General features: G+C 36.1%; 1 protein-coding gene across 1 annotated transcript; it reads right to left on the reverse strand.

Moving 5' to 3' along the window:
- Positions 1-838: 838 nt before the first annotated feature.
- LOC113109866 (high affinity cationic amino acid transporter 1-like) lies at positions 839-21797 on the reverse strand. The gene is made up of 12 exons (XM_026273673.1): positions 21604-21797; positions 12663-13148; positions 12277-12435; positions 11884-12052; positions 11189-11322; positions 9065-9287; positions 6131-6267; positions 4762-4864; positions 4467-4672; positions 4211-4362; positions 3187-3295; positions 839-2973 (listed from the first exon to the last, which is right to left on the reverse strand). Exons 2-12 carry the CDS (start codon positions 13033-13035, stop codon positions 2789-2791), a joined length of 1950 nt encoding a protein of 649 aa, XP_026129458.1. The 5' UTR covers positions 13036-13148; positions 21604-21797; the 3' UTR covers positions 839-2788.
- Positions 21798-22151: the final 354 nt, after the last annotated feature.

Below are 22151 nucleotides of genomic sequence, written 5' to 3' on the forward strand. Positions count from 1 at the left end.
TGAACAGCAAAGATAGCACTAGATCGGAATAGACGGTCTATTCGTATCAAAACACTCGTGCATGTATATGTTTCTCCAGAACAAGTCACGAAAGCCCGTAACGTAAATTCCGTGTATAAACACTCACACTTTGAGAATCACAGGTTCAGTCTGCCCTCCTTCAGCCCGCTCACCGCCCGCTCTCTCCACAGCAGACCCGCTGACTGAACGAGCTCGCTCTGAGCGAAGCATCTCGCCTGCTCACTGCTCACCTCTCTCTCTCTCTCTCTCTCTGATCCGGGATGCTGCGGTTGCTGTGTGGTACCTGTTAACGCTGACCCCTGTCGGCCAATGCGGTGAACTGCAATCACATTTACACTTGCGTGACACGCCGTCACCAAGCGGCAACAAAGAATGATACACGGGTTTTTTAAGTAATGCGTTTTTAAAATGTAACATTAATTAATTGAACTAAATGTAACTTATTTTAAATAATCAACATTATAAAACATAAATTCCAAAATGAATTTTATTTACAGCATCAAGTAGGTATACAGTCATTTACTATACTGAATGCGCCACATTTGAAATGGTCCAAAAAATGAACACACAAAAATGACAAAAACAAAATTCTTAAACCACATTTTAATTGTTTTTTTTTTTCTCAATATTGGGTATATCTTAGATCATTTGGCTGTTATTTTTATCTGCCTCATTAACACATTTCTTTTTATATATTATTATTTATTAATGTGTTATGCAACTATTTAAGCAGCTGAACATTTATAAAATATATATTAAGTATGTTACTTTCATTCTAAATTTTAACAGACAAGTTTCAAGAGTTTAAAAAAGCCATCTGAAAATGTATTCACACTCAAACACCAACTCGGCCACAATCACAAATAAGAAAACATTTGAATCTACTAAAACCTTTATAACCAAAAATGTGACCAAGGCCTCAGCACAAGACCTCAGTACTGTTTTGAGCATTAAAAAGAGCATTATTTCGTCATTTACAAATCACTTAGCCTAATTCATGGAATATAAACAAAGAAAGCTAGAATATTGATTGAGGAGTATCTAGCCTGCATCAGTTTATTGCTTCAGCAGGTTAGAATATATGAAGATGTTTAACTAGAACATATTAATGTATATATTCTTGACAGAAATTCATAATGTACATTCTAGACTAAATGCTCCTGAGGTCTGATTGGATGATGTTGAAAACATCTGCATGGTTATCACAGATGGCAATCATGCTCCTGAAAAAAGTCTGGGATGCACGAAGAAGTATTTATATTTAATTCTAAACATTTGTGATGCCCATTATGCAATAATGACAAGTTTTTAACATTTAACATAGCCAAGATTATACTCATCAGCTTTCCTACCTCTATATTATCATCAATTTATGATGGCGATAACTCAAAGGCCATTATCAGAAGACAAAAAAAGCAATATTTGACTAATAAAATCTAACTTTGAGTAGTTTAAGTACAGACCTACACTACTATTTAAATGTTTTAGGGATTTAAAACATTTGATTATTATTATTATTATTATTATTATTATTAATATTAATATGGATGCATTAATCTAATCAAAATTGTTTATAATGTTACAATAAGAATTATATATAAAAAAATGCTATTCCATTTAAAATTCTATTAATCAAATCACCCTGAAAAAAAGAAAAAGAAAAGCTAAACAGCTGTTTTGTACACTGGTAATGTAAGAAGGATTTCTGAAGAATGGTGCACTGGCTGCTGAAAATTCAGCTTTGCCATCACAGAAATAACTTACATTTTATAACAGAAACCGTTATTTTGAATTGCAATAATATTTCACAGTATTAGTGTTTTGCTATATTAAATAAATGAAGCCTTAGTGTAAATAAGGAACATCTTTTACTCTTTTTATATTATTCGAATCTTTGGTAGAATACCTAGACATGAATTTTTAATTGGTAAAATATTTTTACTGACATAAAGACAATGGTGTATCACAATGATTAATGTCCTAACACTTTAAATGACCTAAACATACCCCTATTTATCAACTTCTCTCCAAATATCCTAAAAAAAAAGCCTGCTTATGCAACATTAAGAAGCAAAGAAGAGGCAGACTCCATCTGCATAAAGGACACAGTAGCCAGCACTGTGACAGATAAAAGCAACTAACCCTGGTGACTGCCCTCCCACACCACCAGGTGGCAGTACTATCTGAAGGTCTAATCTAGGTGGACCAGCAAAAACCTACATATTTCCAGATCCGGGCAGTTCAAACCAGCCAGAAAAGGTTTCCACAAATTCAGCAGAAAAGCCAAGCACGATTTGATTTCTTCCTTTGTAAAGGCATGTTCAGATACGTAAAACCCTAAACACTGACATCCAAGATTTAGATCAAGCAACTCTGATTGCGTTTCAATTGCATTAGTAAGACAAAAGGCACAAGTTCGGTCAGATCATTCGATAAAAGCAGCTGTCAACATTAAATACTGCAGCTCACAGATACCTACATTGATTTTTTTTTTTTACTCTACAACCACCCAGTAAAAGGTCCTGTGCCTGTTTTGGTTTCTTCAAGATTTCTAAAGTAGGAAACGAAAGAGTTGTGAGAATACTCAAATACTTCCACCCATGTAGTGCGCACTTGAAGCTCTAAGACTTCTTGACAAGGAAAGTGATATTGTTAAATGGGTCATAGAGCTCCATCTGATTCGATTTCAACGGCCTGTGCTCCTCACAACCTCCCGGCGGTGTGCTATCATGTAAAGTTTGAGTAAATAATGTAACACTGTTCCAGATTAGAGATCTCCGTCCACATCACCCCGTGATCCGTTACAGAGGAAAGCCTCCTTTTCCGGGGTCACACTGTCCCTGTTTAGGCTGCGGCTGGGTTTGTACACACTCAGTTCCTCGTCCAGACTGGAATGGGCCAGTGAGGCTTCAGTGCTGTGCCAGATTCCATAGCCAAAGTAGATTACGAGTCCTGGAGAAAACAGAGGGATAATGGAACCAATTATTGACCGCATAAGTGCAAAGCGCTTTTCGGGAGCCCCAGTGGGGGACGTTTGTAATTGTCAAATTCCTGAAAGCATTTATTTGATCTTTGCAAGTAGCAAAACTTGTTTAAGAGTGGCTGGACCATATTTCAAAGGTTTTTTGACTAGCCTACCAGCTCGTGCTGGACAATGTGCTGTACCTATAGACATCCAGATGGCGAATCGGATCCAGGTTCCCCTGTCCAGCTGCATCATCAGGTACACGTTGACAAACATGCTGACCACCGGGATGAATGGAAGTAAAGGAACCTGTCAAAAAACGACTATTATTAAACATGCTTGAGTGCAGGGGCATTCCCCTATGAGGAGGCAAGGGAGGCAGTTTCCTCCTCAAAAAATTGGGTGACAAAATAATCGATATTACAAACATAGGTCGCAAATATGACTAAATATGGTATTAAAAGTATAAAAGTCACTCGTTTTAATAAAGAAACACTGTCCAACAGCGACGGTGAAGTTACAGCAGAAGGCTTGCCTCCCTTCAGCCCATAGACTCACAACAGAGACCCCTTAGCACACAGGGTTCAGAAGGGGGTAATAAAGTGGTGGAACTGTGATGTCATTTTGTAGGCAAAAAAACGGAAGCAGGTTAGCATTTTAGCTCTTCCGGTTCCATCGTCCCAGAATACAGTTAATGTGCATATTTATATATATTTGTCCCCAACAGCCAAAAATACATTGCACGGGTCAAAGTTATAAATTTTATTGATTTTTATGCCAAACAATCATTAGGATATTAATTAAAGATCATGTTCCATGAAGACATTTTATAAACTTCCTAAATATCCTACCGTAAATATATCAAACTGAATTTTTATTTAGTAATATGCATTGCTAAGAACTTAATTTAGACAACTTTGAAGGTGATTTTCGGAATATTTATATTTTTTCACCCTCAGATTTTCAAATAGTTGCATCTCAACTAGGCCTAGGCCTGTCACAATATATCGACTTATCACAAAATATATGCACAAGACATAATTTTTGGTGAAAATATATCAGCCATTTAGTTTTTGCATTGCACTTACGCCTGTTTCTTTTGCAGCTTCTCATATATAACGTGGTGTAGTTATGAAGTGCTAGTTCAAATAAAAAAAAAAATGCAGATATGGCCTTGTTTAGGGATCTGTGAATTTACTAACCTTTAGCATTATGAGGACTAACCTTAAAAGAGAGCTTGGTTTTACTCTGTGGTTGTCTCCAGATGATAAACGTGACAATGACAGACATGCTGAACAAGACACCGAGAGCGGCAATATTCCAGATTGCACTTCCGCCCAGGACGGCCATCAGACTGAAACTGAAGATCAACAGTCCTGGAAAAGAAGCAGTTTAGATGAACAACTAGATAGAGTACTAAAGCACTGAAAAACAAACAAAAACAGGATCTGTCTAAATCTGGTATCAGAATGTTTCATACCAAGCAGGCTCACACAGACGTTAACAGCGAAGCCTGAGAGGTTGGAGGGTTCAGTGATGTCAGGGAAGATCAGCGTTTTGAAGCTGAAACGCTCTTCTATGCCAGGAAGAATCCCCATGCTGGGTGTACTGATGGTCTCACTCATTTCTATCTCTTCCTGTGTGTTGGCCATGTGATATGTTGGAGAAAACTGCTCGGGCTGGTACCTGTAGATTACCATGTCACATTTTTAAATACACAGCCTAATTGTAATGACAAATAATTAAATGCATTAAATTCACATGCATCTGCCAACCTTAGTACTAGAACACAGGCAGCGACCAGTGTGTAGGCCAAAAGAGTTCCTATAGACATCAGATCAACCAAGTCCTTCAGGTCAAACAGGAAAGCCATAATTGCTGCATAGGAATGGAAAAGATCGATTTATGGTCATCTCTTTTGATGATAGGATTGAAAGCTATATATTTTATGTAGACAACATCCATATGTTGTAATAGTATTTAGGCCAGCATTAATGGTCCATAAACATGATTCCCTCAAAATGATCCTATGGGATCTTTCTATGTCTTGTTTGTCAGTTAACATTGAACAATTAAATACTTTTTTTTTTGCAATCAAAAGAGTCTATATTCATGGATTATCAGTTGTTACAAAACATTTATCGACATGTTTCAAAGCCCCTTTGTAATATTAAATAGATATGAACATTTGTAAAATTGAAAAAAATGGCACTTTCCACAAATAGGGTATAAAACAATACCACATTTGACCTTATGGCATAAAGTGGGGTTTAGAAAAATCTTATCAATTAACAATAACAACAATAATAATAATAATAATAATAATAATAGTTGTTTTAGGAATTTCTAAACAAATCCTCAATGTCATTTTTATACTCACCCCCCCCCCCCAAAAAAAGGAAATTATATCACTACACTGAGACCATTTAAACAAATCAGAATGACCTTATTTAATTCCTAAGAATACTTCTTTTTTTGCCAATAATAAAGATGTCTGAAATAATCCATCTCTGTCATCATAGATAATTTTCAAATAAACTGTAGGGAGTGAAAATGGATCATTTAACTGCCCTTATGCATGCAAGCATTTGATTCATGGGTTAAAAGCAAAAAAGTTACTAATGCCATGTTATCTAGAGGTTACTATTACATACATACATATTATATATTTATATTTATTTATTTTTATTTTTTTATTATTATTTTTTTTTATTAAAAAGAAGAAAAATCTAATTAATAAAAAAAGTGTTGTTATACTTACCCTATTCATGGAAAGTGCTAAAAGCATATGCAATCTTTCAACGCATGAAACAGAAATACAGAAAACTATTCACAATGTCAACAAACTCTTTAGCATGGTAAAACTGACGTCATGGTATCACGTCATGTTTGCACAATAAAGCAAATAATTCCAACACAGTAGAGTCAGTTTTACAAGTTTCTATTTCAAGAAACTACTGGAATCATTTGGAGAATAAGGAAAACAAAAAAAGCCCTACAAATTACATGTAACTGCTATGTGTTTCATAAACAGTGAGTTTCCAACCACATTCCTATAGATATGAACAGGCTGATGTTTCTAACAGCAACAAAAGCAGCCACTGGAGCTGAACCCTCCAATCCCACAATGCCCTCTGCTCTTACCAGCAATGACCCCCGAGGCAAGAGTGGACACGACGGGCGTCTTCTTCTCGCTCACTCGTGCCAGAAATGAGAAGAGCAGACCGTCCCGGGCCATGGCAAAGATTATACGTGGGAGGGGAAACAAGGACCCCAAGAGACTTATCATGGGATGATCAAATAAAAGAAGAGAGCAGAAAAGAAACACATAAGCCAACTGGGCAGCTGCCAGAGGTGGCGTCAAAGGCAGAAAGGGAATAAATCCAGTTTATATACGAAGAAAACAGTTAAACGGATCCCGTTGTAGCTGTCGGAGAAAGGCTGTGCTGCCCAGCCCTTTCCTGCTATAGGTTCAGTGCTGCGAAAACGTAAATCCATGCAACATGCTCGGTGGACGGATGCGCGATACTGCCAATTTAACGCGACGTCAGTAGATTAGTAGCATTAAAATTCGCTCACCTGCGACAAAGCCTGCTGTTATAGTGGCGCGCATGGGAGTTTTGTTCTCTTGTTGATCCCAGTCATGAATTTGAAGAGCAGGCCATCGTCAGCCATGGCCCAGATGACACGGGGCATGGGGAACATGGCGCCAAGCAGGCTGCCGCGAGAGATGGAGAAAACAAACCATGCCATGCAAAAAAGAGACACAGACATAGTGCATTCATACACTGCTGTGGTGTTATTATAAGAGAGAAACATGCCACAAACAGGGCACCACCCCCACCAATCAGAAGTGATATTAGACCATCCAGAGGAAAAGACAGATTAATTTGCAAGAGCATAAGGATCAATCTCATGGCATTCATTTTTAATTATTCAAAGGTTGATTTTAAAGGTGAAGCATGTAATTTCCAAAGAACAGTACTTGTGGTAATAAGTGGCATTGCAAAAATAATGATTGTTTCCATATGCATCTACCACCCCTTCCACCTCAGGTGACCACGTAAACAAACAGAGAAATGTTTTGAAAGTTCCACAAAGCCACAGCGTTTGCTCTTCAGGGAAATCAGCCTACAAATACTTCAAAACACTTCCAATTTAATAGGCTGGTGTTACACAACGTCTGGGATTTAGGTAAACAGGGCTTTATCAGTTCAGGCTCATTCACACCAAAATCGACAACTATAAAAACGACTATAATGATAACTATACTAGCGTACAAACCAAAGTACAATAACATTCCGTTTATTATAAGAGTGCGCTACAGTTTTGTTGTGTGTCGCTTTAAAAGAGTGCTTTTACGTTGAGTGGATTCTGATTGGCTGTTAATATTTTTATCGTTCATCAGCTGAAAAAAAAACTTTTTGAAAGTGTTTGCTAAAATATTGTTCCTCTGTGTCGTTAACGTTATAGTTGTGGTATGGCCTTCCCTATTCTCATAGAAGTACAAAGATAATTAAAAGGTTATAAATATTTGTTTATTATTTAAATGATTATTAAACTCAAAATTATTAACAAAACAAAACACTATGTGACAAAACAAAATACTATGACTACAATTTTTATTTGCAGCGTTTAGTAAACCTGAGATTTATTAGAAGAACTTTGTTTTCACGTATTTAAATTGTATTTATTTTAGGGCTGTCAAACAATCACAATTAAATTGCATCCAAAATAAAAGTTTGAATATATATATATATATATATATATATATATATATATATATATATATATAATATGTATATGTATGTATATATATATATATATATATATATATATGTATGTATATATATATATATATATATATATATATATATATATATATATATATATATATATATATATATATATATATATATATATATATATATATATAATATGAATATGTATATATATATATATATATATATATATATATATATATATATATATATATATATAATATGAATATGTATATATATATATATATATATATATATATATATATATATATATATATATATATATATATATATATATTTATATACACTTTTACATTATTTTAAAATATATATTTATATTATAAATACATATTTTATATATAAATATAATGCTTTTCTTAAATATATTATTTATATCACACGGGTCAAACAATCTGTTTGTGTCTAAACCGGCGGCAGTTCTCAACAATAATAAGCTGCAAAGTGGACCAGACTTTATGCCGATAATCAAAAGTAGGTAGATATTTGAAGACATAAAATTACACACTTCACTTTGGATGGATTCCAAAACAGTATTTAATAGTGAAAATACTGCTCTAACTGGAAACCAAAAAGAAAAATGCCAATAAATCTACTTTAAACTCTGCAGCTACCGACGTTATCATTAGTGACTCAGAAGTTAGGCGGGCTGTTAGAAGGATAAGAGGTTTAAAACTTGGACAGATCATGCAGAAGACACTTGCATTTGATAGATTACACACAATTCATACTTCACAGTACATGAACATTTCTGAGCAAAAACATCTGGTATGTAATATGCATGTAGGTCATTACTATAAGACTAATTACTGCCTGACTTACCGATAGAAAAAATGCGGCATATTGCCTTACTCCCACTCAGGGCCTGAACTGAGTGTTGCATAACTGAGAAACAGGATTCATAACTCAGCACACCAAATTTCCCTTCATATTTTTAGCAAGGGGCTCATATGAGCTGCCTCAGATAAATATACACACACACTATCAAGCAATCCAGTCCCAGATTGCACTCTCTCAACCTCCCTAGGGTGGTCTGAGTTCACTTGGTAAAATTGAAAGATTGGGTTGGTCAACTTCCAAAAGGTTGTGCTATCAAAATGACGGAGGTCTTTTAAACTGCAACCAGGCTTGCGGGTAATTACATCCATTCATTTCAAGGAACATGGGTAATTATTCATTTCAAGTACATTTTTGTGCTCTACCATGCAGGGTTGGTTTACTCTAGACTGGGCTGTAGTGTGTGTTAAAACAATCCCTCACTGGATGGATCAGTGCTTACCTGGTGGACAGGGCGCAAAGGGAGCCTACCGCCACAGCGTACGTGGCTCCTTCCCAACCGACATACTTAAAGGCCGCGGGAAGAGGGCTGTTCTTATCCAGCATGTAATACGGCATCATCAATGTGAGGGCGGCCGATACACCAAAGTACGCTACAAAACAGATCAGGAGGGAGGAGACGATGCCAATGGGAATGGCTCTCTGAGGGTTCTTCACTTCCTCACCTGTGATGCGAAACAAGATATTGTGTTTTCATTAAACAGAAATGGTAAAGGGTTGCAGGCTGGACTCAAACCTGCATGGTCCACATAAGAAACTAAGCCCAACATGTCAGCACAATTGCGTGTCACAGCATAAATAAACTTGGCAAACCAAAAGAGGCCACAAACAGACCTACGCACATACTATCAAATGACAAGTTCTCAGACATTTTTTTTTCCCCTAAAGAACATTAATGTAACAAGATACCAGTTTATTTTCAGCTCTTTACATTATTGATATGTGGGTATTTAATTTTGTCCCATCCGATCCGATCCCATGACATGACTGATCCTTATTGTTTGAAATCGAAAACCGATTGTTGGTTGTCTTTTAATTAGTGACTCTTAGAATACTATGGATGTTTCCAAGTAAGATAAAATAAAACAATAAAAAAGTATTTGTAAGTAACATTATATAGATATATATATCTGCAATAACGAAAAACGCATAAAAATGCAATTTCAAGAAATAAAATTGCCATTACAAAAAATATAGTCACAATTAAAAAAATGTCATCAGCATATTATTATTGTTAAAATCTGAGATAGGTTCCCCTAAAATACAGTATATGAACATGCACACAATGCAGATATTTGTTTCAGTTATATTTTGTATTTTATGCAAAAAAATTGTAACATGCTTAAAGGTTCATAAAAATATTTTTTTTTTCAGTGATGTTTAGTTTTGTTGAGATATTAAAAATGTTCTTTCAGCAAGAATGCATTAAACTGATGAAAAGTGATAGTAAAGACATTTATATTGTTACAAAAGATTTGTTTCAAAAATGCTGTTCTTTTGAACTGTTTATTCAAAAAATCCCAAAAAGCAGTTTCCACATTAAATATAAAGTTTAAATTTGTTCAATACTGTTCAAAATTGAACACTTATGATAATAAGACATATGTTTTGCATTAGATCAGCATATTGATAATGATTTCTGAAGAATCATGTCACACTGAAGACTGGAATAACGATGAAGAAAATTTTGCTTTGCCATCACATGAATAAATAACATTTAAAAAAATAAAATAAAACTAAAAATATTTATGTTTGTACTGTATTTTTGATCAGACAAATGCAGCCTTTGTGAGAACAAGCCTTTTTTTCAAAGTCTTCAGAAAGTGTTACAGACCCCAAGCGTTTGAACAGTAGTGTACATTATATTGACATTCATTCAACTACAGTACATTTAATCTTGCCATTAAATCAGTTAAAGGCACTCTCCATGTGAAATCCGTCCTTTTATGATGCCTCAGAGTAGGAAAATGACTCAGCTACTGCCCTGAGTAGTGCAAGCATGTTTGCTTTTGGCAAAAGTTCCTGTGGTTTGACCTTGTGCAGAACACTACATAAAACAGAGGAGTAGTGTGTTCATGCCAGCAGTGCCAGAGAGCACAGGAACATGGCTATATTACCATTCCTGACCAGCATGTGGATGAGGAGGGGTTACTGAATGTGAACCACAGCTAAAGGGAGAGACGAGAGACGAGTCTAGACAAACCCAGAAACACTCTAGCCAATCGAATGCAAGGGAATGTGGGGGAGTGAGCCGCCATAAAAGAGGGGGGCCAGAGGCAAACCATAAGCAGAGATCCACTGAGAATATCCATGCAATACTATTATAAGCGTAAAGGAAACTCTAAATAACTTTGACCAAAGCGACATGAACGCAAGCCAAATATGAAGGTAGAATAATAGCCTCACTGTTGTACCAATCTAACACATACAAAACAGGCTTCTTGCACAATTTGCTCTCACTAACCTCATGTTTGTGGACATGCATCATATGTTCGAGCTTTATTTTGTGCTTTCTATAGATTAAAGATGAGATTTGAGAGCACTGGAGTTTAGAGTCTTTAGTTACCTGTAGTTGCGATACAGTCGAACCCAACAAAGGCGTAAAAGCAGGTAGCGGCCCCTGATAAGACTCCAGTGAAGCCGAAAGGCATGAACCCACCTTCACCCAGAATCTCTTCTGTTGGCAGGGGCTGTGTGGCACTGCTCAAAGAGAGTAATGTTAAACATGCCAAACAGCAAAAGTATAAAATATACCGAAGCCTACTGAGGTCAATCATTATTATTATTTTTCTGTCTCAGTTTTGTGAGGTAACACTGAAAAAGCTTATATATAACTTGTTTTCTAATGGAAACTTTTGAAGAAAAAAAAGCAAATATATACAGTCTATTTAAAAGTTTGCAGCCAGTAAGGTTTCTTTTTAAAATAAATTAATAATTGTGTTCAGCAAGGACCCACTAAATTGATCAAAAGTGATGATAAAGATGTTTATAATGTAAAGATCTCTATTTCAAATAAATTCTGTATTTTTGATATTGTTTTTGAACATTTTATTCATCAAAGGATCCTGAAAAAACTCAAATGAAAAACTGTTTTAAATGTGATGTCGCACTTAAGACTAGAGATTGGCTGGTGAGCATAAGAGACTTGTTAAAAAAGTAAAAATCTTACTAAACCCAAACTTTTCAGTGGCATACAATGTTGTTGCCTACTTGAAAACATAAACCTAGATACATTTCCAAATGTAGTAAAGCATGACTCACTTAATGGTGGAATTGGTTCCATTAAGAATCTCATCAGGGTCCAGGTGCCAGTTCTTCAGTGTACCTTTGACCAGTCCAGATACAACCATGAACAACAGTACCAGGATGTTGATGCAGGTGAACACTTTGGTGACCATGGCTGACTCCTTCACCCCGAAGGCCAGAAGGGCTATAGCAAACAAAACGTAGTTCAAAACACTACAGAACTATGTCAACACAAACATCCACTAAATATTTACATTCAAAAACTTGCATTTTCAGGATGAATGAGTGTGTTTTACAATCACTGTTTAGAAATAAATATTTCAATTTATATTCATAACACTGTGCGACACTCTGGGGCTCTCAATTTTAATTGGTCAGTCATGGCTCCCTATATAACTATAATTTTACCTGTTAGAGTGAGGATGATGAATACAGAAAACATATCTGGGTACTCCGCCAGAATGCCCGGAGCATTCATAGACATGTATTGTCGACAAAAATGCTCAATTTGTTTTCCAATCAGCTCATCAAATGTGGCACTCCAAGCCCTGGCAACACTTGATGTACCTGAAAAAGGTTTTCCATATTGAGGATCATTATATAACAAGGAAAGAAAAACATAAGGAAATGTAAAAATCTACACTATGGGGTCCATCTAATGCTTGGTTAATCTTATTTCGTTTTTAATAGAAGACAGTAAGTCATACAGGTTTGGAAACAATTGAGTGTGAGTAAATGATGACAGTTTTCATTTTTGGGTGAACCATCCCAAGTGATTTTCTGCGTTAACTCACCTATAACGTATGAAAGTATAAGGTTCCAGCCAGTTATAAAGGCCCATAGCTCCCCTACAGTCACATAGCTGTACAGGTACGCTGAGCCCGTTTTTGGCACTCTTGCTCCAAACTCTGCATAACAGAGGCCCGCGAGCACTGAGGCCAGGGCTGCAATGAGGAACGACAGCACGATGGCTGGTCCTGCATTTTCTCGTGCCACAGCTCCAGCGAGGACATACACCCCAGCTCCCAAGGTGCTGCCCACACCAAGAGCCACCAGGTCGAAGGTGTTCAGACATCGGGAGAGTCGCGATTCCTCCGAGTTGCAGTCGACAACCTTCACTCTCAGCAGCTGCTTCCCGAAACGCAGAAGCTTTTTCAAAACCATCATTGATTTGATTTGACGACAGCTTCTTTTTGTGCTTCGTTTTTTTAAGTTTCTGCTTCACCCACCAATGCAGATGATTGACAATGCTTGGAATCTTGCTCAGATGTGTTGTTTACCTTTAGGAAAAAATAAATAAACTTGAGAAAGTGGCAATGGTAGTTGGTCAAATGTATAATGTCAAATGATGACAACCATATTGGTATTTTTTACATAGGTAAAATGTCACATTTTAATAATATTGATAAACTGCTATCATTAAAAGTAAAATAAAAACAAAAAGGTACAGCGAAATAATGATTAAATGTAGTTGGAAACCAAACCAATCTTATAAAAAAAAAAAAGGCAATGACGGGCCCAAGCCCAGGCGGCACCAGAGAAAGTTTTTAATTTAAAATATTGTTCACCTAAAAAATTTAACAAAGCAGTGTGTACATTCTTCAAAAATTATTTTTGCTTCTTAGAAGAAAGGTCATAGGGATATAGAGTGAATAAATTTGACTATTTTCTCAAGAAATCATGTTTTACTTTATTACTACACTTTATTTCCAGATATGAACAAAAATGCTACATACAGCAATCATGTGGTGGTTAATGTGGTTACCCCTTCCCAGTTTAACCAAAGTAACTGGGTATTTTCCAGATATTTTCCATCAAATATGAATGTTTAAAAACTGCAAACATCTCCTTTTTTAAAGTTCCAGAACACAAACCAGCACATTTGTGGTGAGATATAAAAACGTGCAGAGCACTGACCCATATTCACTTAAACTTCATGCCAAACAATAAAAACAAACCCAGTACATATCTGATGACACTGCAACAGAACTCCTACAAGTGAACTTCTTAACCATAACCAAACTTCCTGAATGAAAAGCACATTGCGATTCCCAAAGGCCAAGTGTCAAAATGTACTGTACTATATGTACAAATGGGCTGCAGCTTTCCAGACAATAAGTTAATACAGCTGCGCTGTCTCCAGCTTAAGTCCTGCACTCTTTTCCCAAGTGTTGAGTAACATAGAGAGAAATCCATAAAATGTGACTGGTGGCAGAGCTGGAGAGGCCCACCGGGGGATAATCTATCATACTCACACAAACTGACATGTGTTACGTAACCAAGAGTGGAACTTAATGGCAAAATACATGCAATTGCAAAAGAACAACTAGGATCTGTGTTTGTAAGCTCTGTGAGAACAGCCTGTTCTGAGATTTGCAAGTGAATGTAAATGAACCTCTCTGTGCACAAAGCAACCATCACACTATAAATGTGAAGCAGTAAATTTCATTGTTTTGTCACAAATAATAGTCATTAAAAAAAAATAATGAAAATAAAAAAAAACTTTAGAGAGTAAAGAACTAAAAGTCGTCACACTATTAATTTTTTTCAGCAGCATGAAAGAAGCCACTTTTTTCCAAGCTAATTTTGCCAATGTGTTTACAGCTGAAAAAAATGCTTTTTTAGATATTTTATTGCAATGGACCAATGAAGATCAATAACTCCTCTCTTATACCTAGCATTGGGATGCATGAATCACTGTAGTGAAACTGTTCACAAACTGCTCCGCTTAAGGTTGTAGCTGGTTTAAGCTGGTTAAGCAGCTGGTCAGTCAGCCTAAACCAGTATAAAAGTGTGGAGTTAAAACTAGAAAACCAGTTAAGGCTGATTTAAGCCACTTTTAACAGAGTAATCGAGATTATTTACTTTTTGCAAAAATATTTATTACAGACAATAAACCAAAACAAAATAATCATTAACTAACACACATATGAACACACTCATATACATGCATGTACAAATTACAAAAAAAGCTTATAGTTACCAAATATAGTCAGCTAGATATTCTTAGAAACACATCGCGTAGCTAATCACTTTTTCTTTAAATAGTATCTTGACTGTAATTTATCTACTTGTAATTATGTGTAACTTTTATCTTGAGAGGCTCCGGTTTCAAAGTATGTTCCTCAACACAGAGTATGAGTCTTTACATTAATCTACTGTGAAGCATGACCTAGTTTTCTTTCTTTGGAGCTAAACAGCAAAGGGGACATAAGAAGTCACTTCCTGTCATGCCACACTGAAATGGAAAGTTCCACAGACGTAGAGGTGGCGACCTTTTCTTTTTCTCCCAGGGTGCTTCAGTGGCTATCGGATGTCTTGGATCTTAGAAACATGGAAGCAGGTTAGCAGAGTCACTCGAGCAGTACTGCACCTTTAACTGTTGTCATTTAAATCACGCAAGCGTGGCATGAGGGCCTGACTGGAACAAACCTGCACAAACTTTAGCCAGATTTCTCACATCTAAACACCGGAAGTTCATTAAAATGAGATTAGTAGTGTAACTGAGAAAAGAAAACCAGAGTTCAGAATTAAAGCTGTGCACAAGACAGAATCAGTCAAACTTGTCCATTTTTTAATTTTCTTTCTTCTTAAATGTGCAGAATTATTTTCTGATCAGGTTTTAGCAACTGGTATGAGCATGTGCTGCAACAGAAGCCTCAGACTGTAAACGAACTCATGAATTTGTTTAAACATGAAAATATTAAAATAAATATTTCTATACACGTGTGTGTGTTTTAATTTGTATATGTAAAACTAAAAATGTATAGAAGGATAAAATATAAATATGAATACAAGATTTAGGTGAAAGTGTTTAAAATATATACTTAGAGTACTTGACGAATTAATAACAATATTATATTGTTTATAATGCTTATGCTATACATATAATGCATTTGCTCAATTAATACAAGATACAATTAATTGTATAATAACAATATATTAAGGCTGTTTGGCTTGATAATAATTAGATACTTAATAGAATTCTATTCTTTTAACAACATTGTCAGTGCAGTTAAAACTTTCAATCAATTTCAAATCAAGTTTTGTAAAGCTACACACTCATTAATAACCTTCAACAAAAAATGATTCTTATATTGGTGTTTCTCTCCTGAGGTCAATCAGTGCCCAAGCCCAAGCACACGCTGTTCCTGAGGGTATGTTGTCCAGTTGCCTCATTCAGATATCCCAGCATTCCCTGAGTGAGCTGGTCTAAACTGCTCTACTGGTGTGACATCAGACATGTTGAAAGGTCCGCCTCAATGCCATGCTGTAGGAATGCTGAAAGACCACAAATGCTATGAAGGTATTTTGGAAGAGATTTATACGATTTGAACAGCAAGGATACTATTCCGATCAACACACAGAAACATATACAACAAGGACATCGGTAAAATAGTCCATGTGACATCAGGTGTTCAACAGGCATTTTATGAAGCTACAAAAATACTTTGTGCGCAAAGAAAACAATAACAAAATAATCCCCAAGTTACTGTCTTCTACCATAATGAAGAGTACCCCAGAATCTAATCAATGTAATCAGCGCTGTTAACATTCAGTAGAAAATGCGCATATGTTGAACATAAACAATGCTGCTTACGTTGATTACGTTCTGGGGTACACTCCAAAATGGCAGAAGATGGTAAAAAAATGGCTCTCAGATTTCATCAAAAAATCTTAATTTGAATTTAAAATCAGCAAATTGGGTTCCGAAGATGAACGAAGGTATGCGAGCGAGTATGACAGAATTTCTATTTTTGAGTAACTAACTAATCCAAGGAAACAAATTCTTCAAGGGTGACTCAACGCCTAAGAATGAAAATTTTGTCAATCACTTACTGTACCATGTTGTTCCAAACCCGTGAAAGCTTCATTTATCTACGGAACACGATTTAAGATATTTTGGATGAACACTGAACGCAAACTGTGTTATTCTGTGTCAGCTGTGACACAAGGATACGTTTTCTATGTGTATTTACGCTTTGATTTGACTGAAAACAGCACACCCAGGCCACGCGGCTTACACGGAAGAGCGGTAACAGAGTGCTTGCGTTCAGCAGATGTTCTCCAAAATTTATTTGCATACAAGAAGTATTTCATAACATTACGTTGAATCACTGATGGCAGATGGAATATTCTGACGATGTCTTTCATACTTTTCTAGACCTTGACAGTGTAATTTACTTGGCAGTCAATGAAACAGTAACCTTCAGTCTCAAGCATTCCGGTTTTCATCCAAAATATCTTAAATTGTGTTCCGAAGATGAACAAAGCTTTAACAGGTTTGGAACGACATGGGGGTAAGTGATTAATGACAAAGTTTTAATTTTGGGGTGGAGTATTCCTTTCATTTTACTTAACAAATTCTTAATCATTTACTTCTGCCATTGATTTCAAGAGAAACATTTGGGACAAAATTCTAATTTTAAATAAAACATTATAATTTAAGCGATACTTTTTTTCTTGAACTGCATCATCCACATGACAGTCATATGCGTTTGCAGCACACGGTCTGCAGCAAACAGAATGGAAAATCATATCTAAAATAAATCATGAAAGCTTCATCTCACAGCAGGGTTGGGTAAGGTTAACGGTGCCATCGATTGACATTCCAGCTCAGTCAGAACCTGCGAGGTGATCATAGACACGCACATGCAATTTATCGGGTTAAATTAAGCAGGTGGGTTGAGCAGGGGTGTGTTGCCTGGGCACCAATCAGTAGACAACTTTCTATTATGGTGTTCAACGTGCAGCGCAGTGCTGTGATATTTTGGCCTTGGGACGCTTGTGTGTTTTTAATTCGCTTTTAACCACATCAGTACTTCAAGTCTCAAGTTAAAAGTCGCATCAGTGCGTAAACAGAAAATCTTAAACTAGATTACTGTATTATCTACAGGATCCTACACTAACATCAATACGGCCTTGAATACTGATGTCACAAACTTTTAGTGTATCATAACAACCACAAGTCATTTCTAGAAACAGCTTGATAGGAAACAGGGTCAAGGGCACAGTGTCTATCCAAAAAACAGAGTCATGTTTTGTTGACGTGTTTTTGCCAACATCTATCCAATCATATGAGTGTGTTTAGAGTGGGCACAATGTACCTGGCACCAACCGACTACCCTTTGCCTAGAAACTTGTGACTGTGATTTCATGTTGGAATGTATGTGACAAACATTCTTAAGTTTTGGGTTTTGGCAGGAATGTCTAAAACCTCATTTAGGACATGCTTGCAGCCAGCTGACGGTCTGACAATACTCCTTCTGTCTGACCTCGAGAAGAAAACGAAAACAAGTTCAGTTATGAACATATCCACAAGCGTGTCAAGATACCACAAGACTCTTTCACCTGAGTAACTCAATATTATAAGAAAACATGCTTTTTAAATGGATGCACGTAGGTTTGCAGGACCCAGTATATACCTGACCAGGAAGTATATTTAACGTTTTATGCCTTAGTTGTTTGTACTGGCAACATGACGAAGCTTCACTCAACGGTTTAAAAAACAATTAAATCAGTGTGTCTTCCTCCAGTTAAAGATGCACGATAATTTCAAAAGGACGATACACATGAGACAGGAGGGTAGCCAAAGTGGACACAGTCTCAGCTTTCTGTCATTGGGAGCAAAGCCAGTTTTCCACCGGTGACACTGTATCGACCTTCCCACTAAAGAGACATGCAAGGTACTCTAAATCATAGGTCGAAGAGGACAGACACAAAAATAAAAAAATGCATTAAATAATTGAACTTTTGCGCTAATAATGATTGCAAAAAAAACAGCCATTAGGACATTTTTGTTGTCAAACTTTCTCTTATTCGGCTGTGTTTACTTTTCATGTTAATGACAAGATTTAACAATGACAAAGCCAAATGGTTTTTGGGAATAAAAGAATGTTTAAGTGAAATAGTTTAGTAAAATACATAAATGGCAAAGTGAAAAAAATAAAAATAAATAGCTAAATCATTGTACCTTGTAATCTTTAAGGAAATTAATGCATGCACTATTTATGAATAATAAAAAATTGGATGATGGTACTAATTTGGACTGCCTTGAGTGTCAAAAATGAGCCCCTCTATTGTGCAACACCCAAAACCAAGTTCCTAAATCTGATATAGAGGAACAGTGCTTGAATGTGTGCCAGTGTCTGTCAGCACAAGCTCACATAAATGAAGAAATAATGAATGCTATTTGCTCCTGGTCCCTCCTCAGCAATAACAACATCTGATCACCTTATTGCAATGCTTTATACAAAGCACATTCATTTGCGTAAATGCAATTTTATTTATTGTATTTGTGGTTCAGATCTTGAAACTGCGGTATCATTTCTTGCAATTTAGACACTGTACTTGCGTCAAAGGGGTTCCTCTGAGAATTTGAATCTATTTCAGATGAATGCCTTTTCCACAGATATATCTGTCTAACATCAACATTGACATAAAGGTTGACAATCTAATGGTCCGTTTATAACCATTTCTTATGCGTTTTAATGGCTCTAATGGATCTAAAGTTACACACGCTTAATGCTGACAGACATTCTAATTGGCTGATGGCGAGTTAATCATTCACATTCATTTTTAATTACATCTCTGGGACTCAACCTGCAACTTTTATGACAGCAGCCCAGGTTCTAAACCACTAGGCCACCACTCAGGGATGTGTTGAGGCTTGTTTTAGCATGTCTCTTATGTGGGGTTTCAGGTAACATGTTATGTGTTAAGGATGTAGATTAGATGCATGTGACCCAATTATAAGAAACATGCAAAATAACACACAACAAAGACCTGCAGGATGAACTTCCTACTGTTTCCTGCTAGTTTTATTATGATCCAGTAAATGGCATGAAATAAAATTCAACTGCTTTTTTTATTTTATTTACAATTCTAGGTGTTATGTTCGACTTCACTTTGCGCCATCACAAAAAAAGTCTTTCCATAATATTATAAGGGTCAACAACACTAAGTTTGGGATTCATTGACAGACACACACCCACATGTGTAAATATTTTAGGGTAGTATCTCTATATATAGCATAAAAAACTATAAATAAAAGTGTAAATGGTTCAAGATCAGAGCGGTTTTTGTATGACGTCCTTGACTGTCATCTATATAATATTGAAACATTCTAGTTATAAACCATAAAACAAAATTCCTCTGACTTACAAGCAGCTACCAGAGGATTTACTGAAACAGTAGGAGCATTAAAAGATCTCTTTGTTACATAAAGCATCTGGTCTGAGGAAGGGACATTTCACATACAGTGACTGAGCTGTAGTAAATAAAGACCCCTACTGGCCCCATTCAGCAGAAAACTCCTAGTGGCAGTGTCTTAGAATTGTTTACATATAAATACAGCTCATGGTGTGGCATTTGTTAGTGAGTGTTGATGGAACAAGGTTTTCCATGATTGCAATAAAAACAATAAAACATTTCTAATAGAATTCAGCATATATAATCATTTAAAATTGTATTATAATCTAATCTAATTTTAGTAATATAATCTAATCTTAATCTAATTTAATATTATTATATCCAGAATACTGAATGATCCATTTGCACATTGGAATATTTTTCTATGCACTTTTTTGTCCATTGGACAAGTGTAAATCATGTTCATAGTATCTGCTTATTGGGGGGATACACTTATTACATAATCCATATGTATAGTATGTTCATAGTACACCTATCTGTATATCACGCCTATAGTATTTAAAATCTGTAAATTATATCCATAGTACTGCCTTGTCTGTATATTTATTGTACATTTGTAACATTGTAGACCCTATATCCTGTACTTACTGGTCACTTCTGGTTAGATGCTAACTGCATTTCGTTGCCTTGTACCTTACATGTGCAATGACAATAAAGTTTAATCTAATCTAATCTAATCTAATCGAATATTATTTTCAGCAATGTAAAATTTGTCCAACTAAACAAAATAAGAAACTTACTGACTGTCATTCTGATTGTAATAAATACATTTCGACAAGCTATCGCAACTCTTGTGGCATGAGATGACGCGGTTCTCTCTTTTAGATCAGGTTAACGTTACTCTTACTAGAAGAAGAGACTCCAGCTTACTTATAAATAGAAAAATGATTATCTACAGACTATTTAAAATCATTGCATTATTTCACATGTGGCCTAAGATATTTTCTAATGTTTTCTGTTCATTATTTGTATTAAAATAGAATTAAAATTAATTTCTAGTTGATTTTATTTATTTGGTATTTTACTGTTCAGAAGAATATTGATACGTTTTTTTTTTATAAGTAAATACAAAATCTATAAACTGGCAGAAAAAAAGCAGACGAAAAAAAAATAAACGGTCAAAATAATAAAATTAAAGTTTCCATTAAACGAGCATATCGCCACATTCATAATACACGCGCTCGACGCGAATAAACCAGAACGCTAACTAAACAACGAAGTTCCAGGCGAGCGTCTCAAACCAAACCACAGGGTAAAAAATATTTTAATGTCAGTAGCTACCCCTCTTTTCCCCTGCAGGATAGACCGCATTACAAGGCGGGAGACCCCGTGCGCCCCGTCCCACGTTTTCCTGCCCTGATAACGGAGCGCGCTGCAGTGAACTAAACCACCGTTCGTGCCAGTTTCACATTGATTGATTTGCAACAATAACTAAAGTATGAGTATATTAACTGATGGACGTTTTGCAAAACGCCGAAGATGGGAAAGCAGCCGGGTTGACTGTAACAAGAATGTTGGTCTTACCTTGCAGCTGGTCTCAGAGCAGAGCAGAGCAGAGCGGGTCCAGTGATGGGCCTACGCTACTTGTGTTGCAGGCAAACTTTCCTCAGACTGTGTGTGTCCTCCAGCTCAATCGTCTGTGGTTATGCGGACTGAGTCTCCTGACAGGTGGTGTGTTTGTGTGTGTGTGTGTGGGTTTGGTCATTTGCGATGTGTAAGCTGGATCAGGTTACACTGCGGTTTTGAACATGCTCCTCCCGCTGCTGCAGAGAAACCGGCACGCAAAGAGTGAAATTTAGGGTTAAATCTTCAAAGCAATAAAAAGAAAGTTTGCCGACCAAATACAATCAATCTTATAATTTACGGAAGGATGAGGAAGTTGTAACCTGAAATAAAACCTTGATCCAAAAATTATTCAATCCAGAGAAGGGTCACTCCCTCTATTCGGTGCCTTTTCAGCTTGGCAACTTTCTATCAAAAATTGTTTCAGTTGTAAACCATTTTATCTGAAGAACGACATGTTAAACTATAAGAATCATATAATGGTCCAGCTCAGGACTTTTAATTTTATT

The sequence above is a fragment of the Carassius auratus genome, chromosome 10, assembly GCF_003368295.1.
Source record: "Carassius auratus strain Wakin chromosome 10, ASM336829v1, whole genome shotgun sequence".
NCBI lineage: Eukaryota > Metazoa > Chordata > Actinopteri > Cypriniformes > Cyprinidae > Carassius > Carassius auratus.

Excerpts from the sequence above, each read along its gene's own strand:
- LOC113109866 (XM_026273673.1), bottom strand. The coding sequence starts at position 13,035 with ATGATGGTTTTGAAAAAGCTTCTGCGTTTCGGGAAGCAGCTGCTGAGA. Across the intron at positions 12,436-12,662 it reads TATACTTTCATACGTTATAG|GTACATCAAGTGTTGCCAGG; the intron begins GTGAGTTAACGC and ends AACCTTTTTCAG. Across the intron at positions 6,268-9,064 it reads CTTTGCGCCCTGTCCACCAG|TCTCTTGGGGTCCTTGTTTC; the intron begins GTAAGCACTGAT and ends TCCCATGATAAG.